Here is a 14,660-nt window from a genome sequence, read left to right on the forward strand (position 1 = left end):
CACCTTGTCTGTATATAGTTGACAAGAAAGTAATACTTTATTTCATCTATAAAACTCTTCTTTCTTTCTTTCTTTTTTACAAACCTCACTATATGAAAATCATAATCGCAAAAAATCAAAAAGCATTTCCCACCACACAAACATTCACTCAGTATATAATAAAAACATTACAGCCTCAATGTGAGTGTTTGCACCTTCAGATCAGGACGTTATCCGTCTTCCTCATGTTATGATGTCAGGCAGATTTTCATACAATCTTTATGTGCAAACACCTATATTGGGGTAGTAAATAGTCTTACAATAGTGCATTCTAGTACGTATGACAATGATAATGTAGATCTGCTGTAGGAGTGTAGTGTGTGATCAGAGGTCATACAATAGTAATAGTAAATTAGTACAACATTTTTGGAGGTGAAATATTGTGAATATTTCATAGTCAGAAAAATGTTCACCAGTTAAGTTTTTTTTATATTTCTTTTTTTTTCTTCTTTTTTTTTTTTGGGGGGGGAGCAAATCTCAAAACAAAAGAAATTATTTTCTTGTTAATATCCTCTATTATCTTTTGATGTCACCCCTAACTCCAGGCATTTTCTTTTGATGTCACCCCTAACTCCAGGTATTTTCTTTTGATGTCACCCCTAACTCCAGGCATTTTAAAAAGTTAACTTCTCACTCACTTAGTAGTCATTATACGTTCAGTTGAAAAAGTAAGCTTCATTCACCCTGTAAGGCTGTATTACTCCTTTTTCTTTTCTCTGGGAATTCGTCCAAATATGTAGAATTCATCATTTGGTCTCATATTTGTTAGATGTGCCATTCTATTGGACAAAGCAAAGAATGCAGAAATAGCTCCAATGTCCCATATGTCTTCCCTATCAAATCCATGTTTCTCCAACTCCAAGAAGTGGTCTTCAGTCACTGCTTCTGATTTGCATATCGCCATGGCAAACTCAAGAATAGCTCTCTGTCTTGCATCCAAATCAGCACATTTCCAGTTAGTAGCTACCTATGATATTCACATGAAGGTAGAAAGAAATGGAAAAATACAAGCATTATTTTAATTTGGTTACAACATACTTTAAAAGTAAATATGATGTCATCGTTTAATCTGATACGATGCACAAGATATTTCTTAAAAGCAAGTAACATAATTTCTTTGTTGTGTTGATATTAGGGTGGCTTACAGGAAAATTGACATGTGTTCCTTGGGTTTTTGGTTGGTACGAAGTACGGTCTGACTGCACTGGGTATAACCACAGACATGGTATAACATTGATGTGCATGGGGTGTTCTATACCATGCAAATTGAAAGCCATGCAAATATGGCATTCTGTGTAAATTTCAAACAAACAAAATTTGACCTACTTGATCTGCCAGTATCCTATTTTTGGAGAAGACTCTGAGTAAGGCTCCGTGTGCTATGACACAGTAGAGGCAATTATTATGTGCACTTGTAGCTACCACTATCATCTCTTTGTCTGCCTTAGTCAATCTACCAGTTTCTTTGTTCATCAGTGCGTCATAATACGCAAAGAAGGCACGAAACTCATCGGGTCGGTGAGCCAGTGCTTTGAATACATTGGGTAAGAATCCTGACTGCAAAAAAATAGAAATAATATGTGACTCACTGAGTGAGTGTGTGTGTGTGTGTGTGTGTGTGTGTGTGTGTGTGTGTGTGTGTGATTGTGTGTGTGTGTGTACATGTGTGTGTGTATGTGTGTGTGTACATGTGTGTGTGTGTGTGTGCGTATGTGTATGTGTATGTGTATGTGTATGTGTATGTGTATGTGTATGTGTATGTGTATGTGTATGTGTGTATAACATCCCTATCAAATTTCAGACCAAGACTTTGAGACAAATTTGTCACCACACATAAAACACCTGTAAACACACACACACACACACACACACACACACACACACATATCCTGGCAGACACAATACCATGGCATATTAGTTCAAACCCTAGACCCTCCACCAACAGATGGTCAATGTTCAAATTTGCATGTTAAAATTAATTTCTTTTTACATTCATTTTCACCACTACCATATTGAACTGAATCAGTATTTTATTAATTGGTAAAAAATAATACACTTTCCAAAAGAATGTTGATATCTATGATGTGTATAATTTCCACTCATTCTATTTCTACATACTTTTTCTTCCACTTCATCCATTTGTTGTACCATATCTTCAGGTAAGTCTTTCTTGTCTGGTACAGGGTACCTGCTTATTGGGTAACTGCAAAGACTTCTTACTCCACTGGTTGGTGAACCAAACCATTGCCTCTGTTAATTAAAAGTACACACAAAGGATTTCCAAGAATTGTGTCGTAGTCATCTGATGACATGTCAAGTTTAGTGAGACTTACTACAAGATTTTGTAGACCCTTAGTAACACCTTTGGTGTAGGGAATTGGTAGTAGCTCCATACAGTTCAGAGAGAGAGAGTTCAGAATGAGAAAGTTCACACAGAGAGTCTGAGAGAGCGAGAGAGAGAGAGAGAGAGAGAGAGAGAGAGAGAGAGAGAGAGAGAGAGAGAGAGAGAGAGAGAGAGAGAGAGAGAGAGAGAGAGAGAGAGAGAGAGAGAGAGAGAGAGAGAGAGAGAGGGGGGGAGAGACAGTTCAGAGAGACGGGGTGATAGAGACAGAGAAAGAGAGGGTGAGAGAGAAAGAGAGAGAGAGAGAGACGGGGGAGAGACAGAGAGAGACTGCAGACAGACAGACAGACTGACAGACATTAAGTTCTGAAACTGAAGAAGATGAGTAAATCAGGGACAAGTAAATCAAGGAAGAGTTGTCAGCATAAGTGTTGATATGATATTTATCAATGGATACATGAAGGTCATTAATATAAATCAAACATAAAAGAGGAGTTAATAGATAGCATTGAAGATTGACAATTTTTAAAATTAACAAATTGCTTTCTATCGTGCAGATATGATATATGAACCACTCAATAACTGTATTTAAATTATTGAAAAACTATGCCACTCTATTCATTTATAGCAATGGTCAACAAAATATATTAGAGAAATCTGACAGGAATAGCCAGGACGAAATCCAGATTGAAATGGAGAGAGTAAATCAAATTGAGTGAGATAATAGTAGAGGCTTTGATGGACATGGGATTCAAGAAGTTTAGAGAGACAACGTAGTATAGAAATGGGTCAAAAGTTGGAACACGATTCAGTTGAGTTAGCTTTATGAAGGGGAAGTACTTTGGCAATTTTCCAGTGAGATGGAAAATACTTATTGACTATACAAAGATTAACAATTCTAAAAATATGAGTAGCAATATAGGGAGCACTAAGTTTCAAAAGTTTAGCACTGATTCCATCCCACCCAGTAGCTTTAGAAGTATTCAAAACTTAAGAACCTTTGTCTGAGAAATAAGTGGAATTTTAAAACTATAAGGTATATTCTTTGACATGACAAAGTCGTTATATTTTTCAGTATCAAACATGTCAGTAATTGAGTTATTTGTAAGAGAGTTTGCAATATTAACAAAGTGTCTGTTAAATGACTCAGCTATTTCAGTATGACATTTGACATCATTGCCATCAATAAATATATTTTCCATATATTTTTGCTATCTGATTTTATATCAGAAATCTAAGGTTACTATAATAACTAGACTTCAATGTCTTGCTAAGTTTGTTTACAAAATGTGTGAGACAAACTCGTCTTGTTTGTTATGATAGTTATTTTGAGTGCAAATCTGAAAAGCTAAAAAAAAATATACGGGTTAAAGTCCTGCTACATCAGAATCGATTGGCACCTGCAGGATCTAGGACGAGGATTGGCGATGCCACCACAGACGCGCTAGACGAGGAATGCACTACACTGCTAGTCGCACTAACCTCATGAACCCTAGGGCGAGGGAGTGTAGAAAACTTGCTTGTGTGATACAAACGGCCGAAGTAACGCAAACGTTGACATCCAAACATCTTTTTGAGTCAAACTGCCACTGGTCTATTATGAATTCGATACATATGAGACACAGCTAGTATGATAATATTGACAAGCCTAGGGGTTCTACCGGAAGTGATTGTTTCGCGAAGATGGCGAATGTAATGCGGCACATTTCTCGACTTGGGGTAAACGTAAGTGTCATTTCTTCTCGATCTGTGTACAAGTTTTCTAATCAAGTGATAGATTTATACTATTTGAATGTTACATTTGACGTCAATGGTGTATATTTTTCAATGATCGACCCCCACTAGTATCGACGATGAACATTTCAGTTCCATCGTGCTTGTGTAATGTGTCGGCGTCGGGTCGGCCTCTTTCATGCCATTGCTACATGTACAGCTAGCAGGAAAAATTATAACAGCTACATACTAAGACATGAAATATATTACCGCCGAAATTGCCCTGATCCACAGGCTCTTCAATCAATCTGTACATTTAAAGGTATTATTGTATTTGTTACTGTATGAGAAATCAGCCATTATTATGCGTATAATAAATTATTTCATCAAATTTTATGAATTATAGGATAAATGTATATCTTAATATCTGAATTTAGTCAATTTCAAGACTTAGTGATAGTTGAAGCATTGCTTCAGTAAGTAGAAGACAGAAAGTATGCCTAAAACCATAAACAGTGGAAAATCTTCTCCACTGTCTATGCCATGTATAACCATAGAAGTATAACCCACGCACAGCTTGTGTCCCACAAAGTTCTTACATGGAACTGAAAAAAAGAGCTCTACAGCAGTAACAAATAAAAAAATGCATGCGAATTATCATTAGCATGTATAACTTTCATGCCAATTTGAAAAGAAACAGAGGTCAAGACACTTGTAAGTGTTAATATGGTTAGTGTCTAGTACAAGTACATACCTGTAAAGAATGTGTTGGACTTAACATATGTTCTTAGCTCATACAATATACTTATGTTTTCTCTGTTTTATGCCATAGGTGTCTGAAAGTGGGTGGTGCAATGCTGCGAGACATTTTTGTTCTTCTCCAGTGTTAACACAGTTGTCAGTTGTAAGTATACATAACCAACACCTCACACTGCAATCTATCAGAAAGGGGAATTTAGGGACTTTGTATAATCTACTTTATTAGTTGTGAAAAGACAGAGAAAGCAATATCTCAATCTCTGAACTGATAGATGGACTTTGCATCATCCAAAAATACAAATACAAATACAATACTGTACGCATTATTTCTATGGATCTCATGTGTATTAATTACACTAAGATTAACAGTACAAGTACATGTTTGTGTAATACATAACAAAACAAGAGATGAGTTGATTGATTCCTAATTTTAACTCTTCCCATTTTCAACTCACCTTACTTTATCATCTCAATCTTGACTTGTCACACCACAAAAAATTGTCTTGATACCATTACATCCAGGTCATTACTGTGTTGATATGAGGTAGGAGTGAACAGGCTTGAAAACAGTCATGTTGACATGTTTTGTCATTTTAATGTATTCATTCCTCCACCCCACAGAATGAACCAGTATCAAAGCCTGATGGTGTTAAGAGAGTAACATTGATACCTGGTGATGGCGTTGGTCCAGAATTAGTCAATTCTGTAAGGGAAGTTTTCAAACATTCCGGTGTTCCAGTGGAGTTTGATGAACTCTTTGTCAGGTAGTCTTTCATCTCTTTGAAATCTTACTCTATTTTGAATTGTCGACAGAGAAATCTCTTTTACTTACTGATCACCATATCTGACAAAGATCCAAATTTAGCAGAAAGTAGCTGAAAGATTTCCCTTTACAATGTAACATGCTATCTAGATACACAATCATGTTACATAGGTACGCTTTGTTTACTTTTACAAATATGAATTTATGTTTGTTTCTTTTAGTTCTTCCACAAACTGACATTAAAAAACCTGCTCTACAGAATAACTTTAAAAAGTAGAATCACAGCCCTCTCTATCGTGTTGTATAGGGTCAGTTACAGAAGAACTGTGATAGAACATAGCAAGGGTTTGATATTCCAAACTAACACAGCCTACTGGCTTTGCTGAATTGGCACTACTTTACATCAACTTTGGACCTAGTAATTTAATTTAGCTATGAGTTCAGAACAGTTGAACTTATTTACTCGAAGTGTTTACACCAAAGTAAATGAATATGAAAATAGCATTTACTGTCACAGTGGTGAAGTTTAGTAACTATATGTACATGTAATAAAGTCAGATTCATCTGATTAGAGTTGAATCAATACAAAGTGATGTGATTATAAGTACATGTACAATACAATCCAAATCCACTAATATTAAATGGAGCCAAAGTGTGAACAACTGGCTTTTACTTTGATTTTTGAGTTGCAAAATAATATGTTAATAGTGAAGTGTGTTTGTAGTGCACCTGTTCTCCGGAGAGCTCCAGGCACAAACAATTATTACTCCGGCACAGAGCTAGTGAAGCAAAACATCCTGTTGTACTTCTTCAATTCCCTGGGGAGCATAAAATCCATTGCAGCATCTATAGGTGCATAGGATTGAATCATTCACATTGCAACCTCTATCCTACCAGGTACCCAATTTTATGATTGTTGTATTTCTATACTTTTTACAGTGAAGTCCAAGGACAGAGTGCATCACTGGAGGAAATTGTTGATTCATTTGAGAAAAATAATGTCGGTTTAAAAGGACATATTGACAGTCCTTTTGAAAATAAGGGTGAACTAGAGACTCTCAACATGAAGATCAGGTAAGGATAAAGTTACATACCATGGGTGATTAAGATGCACTAACTTTTAACTTAAGGACATCTGTTAACTCATTCAGTGACTGACAGCCAACTTTTCAGAGAGGTCATTCAGGGGTCCTTCATGTTAAACTTATCATTGACCGATACATCAGCCCATTGCTGACACGATAGTAATTTTGTAAGATCATTTTTGATATGTGCTTACTGTACAACCGTGTTTTCTTTTGAGAAGTATGTCCAATCAGTGATCCTTTTATAGAATATTAAAAAACCTAATATGATGATGGAATGTGGAATATGCCAACGTGTCACATATGTATGAAGGGCAGTTATTAGAGTTATGCAAATACATTACAACCAAGATCTCTGTTTTGTCAAAGTTACCTGTGAAATTTTATCATTGATCGTGGGGGTCTTTGACTATGGTACTTAGTGGAAGTATCATTGTACATATTTATAACATGTATCAATGATAATTGTATTTGGTGCAGACAGAGAGTTATAATGTCACACCCATGTACCCTTAGACATATTTATATTGTGAAGACATTGTTTTGAATAATGTCTTAGACATTGTGTTTGTTGTCTGAAATAACATCAAGTATTTCTGATATTTAAAGTGTTGTCTCTGGTAACCTTGATTGATTCTGACTTTTGTGAAACAATGTTGCAGTTACACACATGCAATTACGGTACTACAAACTCATTAAAAATAGGCACCCAGGCTCTCACTGAGCATCAGTTTCAAAGGGACAAAAATCAACAGCTGCCAGTTGAGACGTGTTATAATGATGTTTAGCAGGCTGTAATTTAAACAAAACAGTGATCTTGGTTGTATGAAGTCCTAAATGACAATCTGAAAGTTGAATTTGTGTATTTACACGACAGGAGGGGATTAGATCTGTTTGCCAATGTGGTACGATGTAACAGCATAGCGGGACTGAGCACAAGACATAGTAACCTAGACTTAGTTGTAATCAGAGAACAAACAGAAGGAGAATACAGTTCTTTAGAACATGAGGTAAGCATACAGACTGTCCTCAAATATTTTACGAACCTGAAAAGAAAAAATGAAATCTGTCCAAGTATTGACCAAAAATGAAATGACGTGTGTGCAAAGGATAAAGTGAGAAATGTAGTTTGTAGAATGTGCTTTATAAAGGAAGTGATGTATGTAGTAAACCTATACAATGTATGCTAAGAAATCAGCCCATTATCAATATGTGTCAATGCATTTTTGCCAAAATATTGAGAGATGAGTTTTAATTTCATACCAAATGCATTTCACAGTAACCTTCACAGAACTTTTGCAATGGTCTAAATTTATTTACAAATTACTAGGCTTGTAGTTTATTGCTATCAAAACACAATTCCAATATGAATTTTTCTTAATTTTTGTTCCTTCACAGAGTGTAAGTGGTGTTGTAGAATGCCTTAAGATCATTACCAGAACCAAGTCCAAGAGAATTGCTAAATTTGCATTTGATTATGCCACTAAGCATGGTAGAAAGAAGGTTACTGCAGTACACAAAGCTAATATTATGTAAGTGAATGTAACTTATGTTGTGAAATAAACAGCACTCAGCCCTATAGTGTATTTGATATACATGTTACTACTGTACTTGAGTGATGGCTGAGACTGAAACTCTGTTCTATTATCAGTTAAAATGATATTGGTAAGTCATACTCATTAAGCCTAGAGCTCGGCGAGATTAGGCGCACTACATGTACAAATCGCCTTTATTATTATTGTTATTATTATTATTATTATTATTATTATTATTATTATTAAGCCAGTATACATGTTCATAAAACTCATGATTGAAGGGGTTTTTTTAAACATGAAAAAGAGGATTTTTTCCCAGATGGTTGTCACGAAAGATAAGTACTTACCCCACACACAAGTTATGTTGTGTGCATTTGAACAAAGAATACCAAAATTTATATCTTGTTCATTCTACATCATGCCGACACATGTCTGCATCTCCGTCATTGCTGTGTGGTATTTGTAATGCAAGTCAAAATGTTTAGAATCACCACTACATTCTCAATTATTGCAAATTTAACAGGTTCAAATATTATCGTATCATTCTCCAATATTTTTCTTCACTCAGCCACAAAATACTCTGTTACTCCTGTCGCAGACTCATGGTGAAAAGGCTCCTTTAATATGTCACTCATATTTTCCTAAATTGAACTATGCAAGTATAAATCTAAAAGGAGGATCCAAATTATTATAATTCATAATTTATACTAATTGTGTTTGTAAACTATTCTCTATAACCTTCCTTGCAGTCTCTCATAAAAGATACTCTTTAATCATTACAGGAAGCTTGGTGATGGTTTATTCCTGCAGAGTTGTCAAGAGATATCTGAACTCTATCCCAAAATTAAGTTTGAGTCTATGATCATAGACAATTGCTGTATGCAGCTTGTATCCAACCCTCATCAGTTTGATGTGATGGTGATGCCAAATCTGTATGGTAGCATTGTAGACAATGTAGCTGTAGGTCTGGTTGGAGGTGCTGGTGTAGTGCCAGGGGAAAGTTACTCCAGTGATTTCGCCATTTTTGAACCAGTAAGTGTGTACTTATCTATTGTATATTTGTTTGTTTGTTTGTTTGTTTGTTTGTGTTTTGTTAATCTCTACAGTATGGTATTAACTGTGAAAATGTGTCAATTACAAAATTAAATTAAAAACTGTATTTTGAAGTTTACTGCCAAAATATACTTGGTTAATATAATTTGTACAGTGAAAAAGTTAGACCTTGCAAAAATCCAAATAACTCAGGTATGAAAATCAACACCTGGCACTTCGCCAAATTTGAAATAATTTGTGAATGTTAGTTGTATTTTTTGAATGCTCAAAGCACTGCATGTGACTTCAGGGGATGTGACGTGTAGCTCTGAGCCAGTGTCATACATGGTTGTATTTTATAATTAAGTTATGCATGGTTGACTGGCTGGAAAGAATGATTTCTGTTTCCCCTAAGGCTCATGATTGAATTTCTGACTATAAATCATTGTGTTACATGTTGCAACAAATAACTACTATTCACTAAAGATGGAAATTTGAGAAAATCATTCTATTTTTATCAGAATTGAACTGTTGTTATAGTACTACAGACATGGTGAAGTGTATGAGTATGTTTGTTTTGGATGGATAGATGGAAGGGCAATGTCATTAACCACAGGCCTCTTTTTAAAGCACTGTCCAAAACATTGCTTCAGTAGAAATATGAGCAATGACTTGTCAGAATGGTGGAAAGAGGGCATGGTACATATACAATGTACATGCCTAAAGTTTAACTGATTGCAGTGATAGGATGTCACTTGTATGAAGTCTAGTTGTAAACTTAGACATGTCGGATTATTTTATCAAAATATCCCTATGGGTTTGTAATCATGTACATGAACAGATGATTTCTGTGTACATGTACTAACTATTCCTTTAGGTGTGTAGTCACACATGTACAACAACACTAGATGAACAGATCTCTTGGTACACAAACACTAGATGAACAGATCTGTTGGTACACAAACACTAGATGAACAGATCTCTTGGTACACAAACACTAGATGAACAGATCTCTTGGTACACCAACACTAGATGAACGGATCTCTTGTACACAAACACTAGATGAACAGATCCATTGGTACACAAACACTAGATGAACAGATCTCTTGGTACACAAACACTAGATGAACAGATCTGTTGGTACACAAACACTAGATGAACAGATCTCTTGGTACAACAACACTAGATGAACAGATCTCTTGGTACACAAACACTAGATGAACAGATCTCTTGGTACACAAACACTAGATGAACAGATCTCTTGGTACACAAACACTAGATGAACAGATCTGTTGGTACACAAACACTGGATGAACAGATCTCTTGATACACAAACACTAGATGAACAGATCTCTTGGTACACAAACACTAGATGAACAGATCTCTTGGTACACACACTAGATGAACAGATCTCTTGGTACACAAACACTAGATGAACAGATCTCTTGGTATACAAACACTAGATGAACAGATCTGTTGGTACACAAACACTGGATGAACAGATCTGTTGGTACACAAACACTAGATGAACAGATCTGTTGGTATACAAACACTAGATGAACAGATCTCTTGGTACACAAACACTAAATGAACAGATCTCTTGGTACACAAACACTAGATGAACAGATCTCTTGGTACACAAACACTAGATGAACAGATCTGTTGGTACACAAACACTAGATGAACAGATCTCTTGGTACACAAACACTAGATGAACAGATCTCTTGGTACACAAACACTAGATGAACAGATCTCTTGGTACACAAATCAGATGTAAAATTACGACTTTTTGGAGAAAAAACTAAAACCTAAAACAAACAAACATTGATGTTGTAACCATGGTAATAACCTGTGTAACTCCAAACTAACTTAATTGTTATTTTCAATGTATGGGTTTAATTTCAGATTTGTTCAATGCCCATGGTGATATTTTTATTCAAATTTCCTGATTTGATCATATTCCATGAATAATATTGATACAATTATGGTAATAATTTGATGCTACATGACTAACTGTATTTTCATGGTGTATTGATATTATGATAGTGTATAGAATTTGTAGCGCATACATGCAGAACTCATTCACTCCTTCTGTTCATACCTAGTCCTGGTAGTTCCGTAATGTTCAGTCATTATTTTTGTCTAGTAAAGTAGTTTTCAAGGGGCACAAACCGAGTTGATACATTTTCAAGGGGAATTCTTCACTGCATATTGAAAGGTACATATTCTATATACTGAAGCTTACTTCTTTGCAGCACATTGAAATGTACATATTGTGTACTGAAGTATACTTCTCCCCTACTTGCTAATGACAGAACTCAAAACTGGTATTCAGACAAAATAATAATAATAATTTATTCCCAAAAATATACAATAATTACAAATTACAAAATACATATATGAGATAAATATGTATATCAATAGCTAACGGGAAAGGGGGAATAAAAATAGTTGTCAAGCAACTAATCTAAATACTTTAATTTGATGATCAAGAAATTTACTCTTATTATGGTGTCAGCTGTACAGTGATTCTTTATATGCTACACATGGATGTGAACATTATACTCGTCTAAGAGTAGTTTAATCAAGGTGTTAGGCCAAAAAAAAGAACTGTTTCTGGTCAGTGCACACATCACATAAATATCCTTGCGTCAGTCTTTTTAAAGACATTTGTCCAGCCTATGCAGTCTGCAAATCCGTGGGTAAATACAAAAATAACCCTCCCTACTTCAGTCAAAGACAACTGCAGAGCCAATCATGAACAAGCAAATGACATCTGCCCTACATACACACTTGCTTTAAAGTAGTAAATAAAAAGAACAGTAACTGCCATAAATAGTAGATTGAGTGTGACAGGTTTGTTGCAAAAATAATAAAAATAACAAATTCCGCATCGTCACACAATTGTAGACAGACTGTCCTGACCAGAAACAAGTCTTTTTTTCTTCTTTTTTTTTGCCATATAGATCTGAAGTATTTTCATCTGAGGGAAATAAGCTAGCAGACATTTTTCTATCACTTCAAAGTATTAACTACACACAGGTCACAAGGAACAATCCATCATCACTGACTTCTGAATGACTTATACAATAATGCCAACAATTTCAATGGCCTTTCATTCCACAATACATTCATCAATACAGCCATTTGTATCCATGGAAACATTTCATCCATATCGTTACCATGACAACATGGTTTCTATAAATGGAATTTTAAAAAATCCCCTAGGGCAAAGATAAATGCTGTGATTAGTAATCTGGACATATGATACTGTATACAGTGTATGGATTGATACATAAAGAAATAAATAAATAAATAAGAACACTTTCAACTCTTGGTGAACTATCTAATTTTTTATCAAGTTATGACTAAGCTTAAAAGGTTGATAATTGATTCAGAAGTAATGCTGTGCAATTTATGAAGCAAATGGAGTGCAAAATTTCATAAATAACAATTCTCCTTCGGGTATTTGTACCTAAAATGTTAAATTGAGCAATCATGAAGATTTACATTTTCCAAGAATTTATATTCATTTGCACATCGTACAATAACATGTTTGATAAATATGTCTTACATTTACATACAAATGGTACTTGTGAATGGATAGTCTGTAAGATATGATATTCATGTCACTCTATCAGCCACCACTCACTGGTTTAGAAGCTTGATAGGACAGAACAACTGTCATATCTTACAGTGGTTTAGAAGTCTGTTAGGGTTGAACAACTGACATATCTTACAGTGGTTTAGAAGTCTGTTAGGGCTGTACAACTGACATATCTTACAGTGGTTTAGAAGCCTGATAGGACTGAACAACTGACGTATCTTACAGTCTAATTTTATATTTAGAAAATAAATCAATGATTTTGAAGGACACTGGACTTAACATTACAGTTTTATGATCACAACATCCATCAAATTTCAGTTTGCCATTTTACTCTTTAAGTTTTACAGTTACGAGTTACGAAAATATCCCTTAATAGCCAATAGGATTACAGAATACAATTTGACATCAAAGCTATAGTACAATAGATTTTATGGGTGTTTGACAGTAGTAGCGGTTTACATGTACATTTGTACATTGGACATTTGCCAAGACTTCTCTATAAATATGATGTAAAATGTACAGCCAGACAAGACTATTACAATTCAGTGTAATTAGATGCTATTGCCCAATAATTTTCTTCATTCCGCTAAGAAAAATACTCGTGACCTAAGGGGCCTTTGTTACTACGAGTCGCTAGACTCATAGTGATAACCTTTAAGTCACAAGTATTTTCCAGCTGAATGAAGAAAAATATTGCAGAATAACATAATTATCCCAGCGCCAATAATATCAAAGAAAAATGAGGGAAAGTAATTGAAATTTTGAAAGTTTTGACTATTATTTTGAACACCAGACCAGTGATGTAAATATGCATTGTCATGACATAGACGTGTGTTGTTGTGACGTAGAACGACCAGAGTATATATTCCATTTTTTTTCAACTCAGTGGCTCATGTATGGTATAATTCCTTATATCCTCTTTTCCTACTGGTATTTGTTTATACACAAGTTGTGAAAAACAGTGTTTATAATAAACTGTGCTTATTCTATTACAGGGTGCAAGGCATACATTTTCACAGGCTAGTGGTAGGAATGTTGCTAACCCAACAGCCATGTTGATGTGTTCATCAAATATGCTTAGACATCTCAAGTAAGTCACAAGAGTTTGATAATAGACTCTGTTCTTGCTCCTGAATACATCAGAGTTTCTCCTTACAATGTCAGATATTCAGTACACATAAAAGATTGTACCTCATTATCTAAGGAAATCACACAGAAAATTTGTTGATTTTTAATGTATCACAGTTTGTTTTCCCTTCAACTTCACATCAATAGCTAAAAGTTATTTCAATTGAATAGATAACAATTGAAATATTATTTTCAATAAAATAAATACCGTAGTCAGAAAGCCAGAATGTTTGAAATGTACTCCTTAGCTGTACAACAGTGTATACTTACAAATTCTACCATCAATCTGTGAGTTTTTGGACTGACGCTCACTCTACGATGCCTTCTTTATTTCAGTTTGGAGTTTTATGCACAATTGATTGAGAATGCAGTGGGCAAAGTCATCAGGATGGGCAAGGTATGTATGATAGGATCTGTTTACCATGAGATTTAGACAAAACTTACTTCGTACAGTTATTTATTATAATAATATTCAATTTATTTTTATTCAAGATGATTTGAACCTAACTGGCCAATCTTCCAATTATGTATTCGAAAATGAATACAGTAGGCCAAATAGTATTTCCTTATTCTGTAGACAGGGCTCGAAATTAGCAGTAGTTCCATGCCCACAGACTACCAATTCTTGTCACAGGGCTACCCTAATTTGCAGCTGGTA

General features: G+C 34.9%; 2 protein-coding genes across 4 annotated transcripts in view; one reads left to right on the forward strand and one right to left on the reverse strand.

Annotated features, from left to right (window-relative positions):
* Positions 1–14,660, reverse strand: part of LOC144446966 (uncharacterized) — a 23,631-nt gene continuing 8,971 nt past the window's right edge. Inside the window, exons 1-4 of one of the 3 annotated variants that reach the window (XM_078136831.1) lie at positions 3,863–3,992; positions 2,158–2,289; positions 1,366–1,596; positions 1–1,006 (exon numbers count right to left, since the gene is read on the reverse strand). In XM_078136831.1, coding sequence (XP_077992957.1) covers positions 737–1,006; positions 1,366–1,596; positions 2,158–2,289; positions 3,863–3,949 — 720 coding nt within the window. In that variant the 5' untranslated portion in view covers positions 3,950–3,992 and the 3' untranslated portion in view covers positions 1–736. Of the gene's footprint in view, positions 1,007–1,361; positions 1,597–2,157; positions 2,290–3,862; positions 3,993–14,660 lie in introns of those variants that run through there. The other 2 variants (XM_078136830.1, XM_078136832.1) reach the window with 2 other exon arrangements.
* Positions 4,065–14,660, forward strand: part of LOC144446083 (isocitrate dehydrogenase [NAD] subunit beta, mitochondrial-like) — a 14,730-nt gene continuing 4,134 nt past the window's right edge. The window contains exons 1-9 of the mRNA XM_078135778.1: positions 4,065–4,105; positions 4,926–4,997; positions 5,474–5,616; positions 6,555–6,689; positions 7,578–7,710; positions 8,099–8,232; positions 9,018–9,267; positions 13,870–13,964; positions 14,339–14,399. Of these exons, the coding sequence (XP_077991904.1) occupies positions 4,076–4,105; positions 4,926–4,997; positions 5,474–5,616; positions 6,555–6,689; positions 7,578–7,710; positions 8,099–8,232; positions 9,018–9,267; positions 13,870–13,964; positions 14,339–14,399 (1,053 nt within the window). The 5' untranslated portion in view covers positions 4,065–4,075. The remainder of the gene's footprint in view (positions 4,106–4,925; positions 4,998–5,473; positions 5,617–6,554; positions 6,690–7,577; positions 7,711–8,098; positions 8,233–9,017; positions 9,268–13,869; positions 13,965–14,338; positions 14,400–14,660) is intronic.

Source organism: Glandiceps talaboti, chromosome 15, assembly GCF_964340395.1.
Source record: "Glandiceps talaboti chromosome 15, keGlaTala1.1, whole genome shotgun sequence".
Lineage (NCBI taxonomy): Eukaryota > Metazoa > Hemichordata > Enteropneusta > Spengelidae > Glandiceps > Glandiceps talaboti.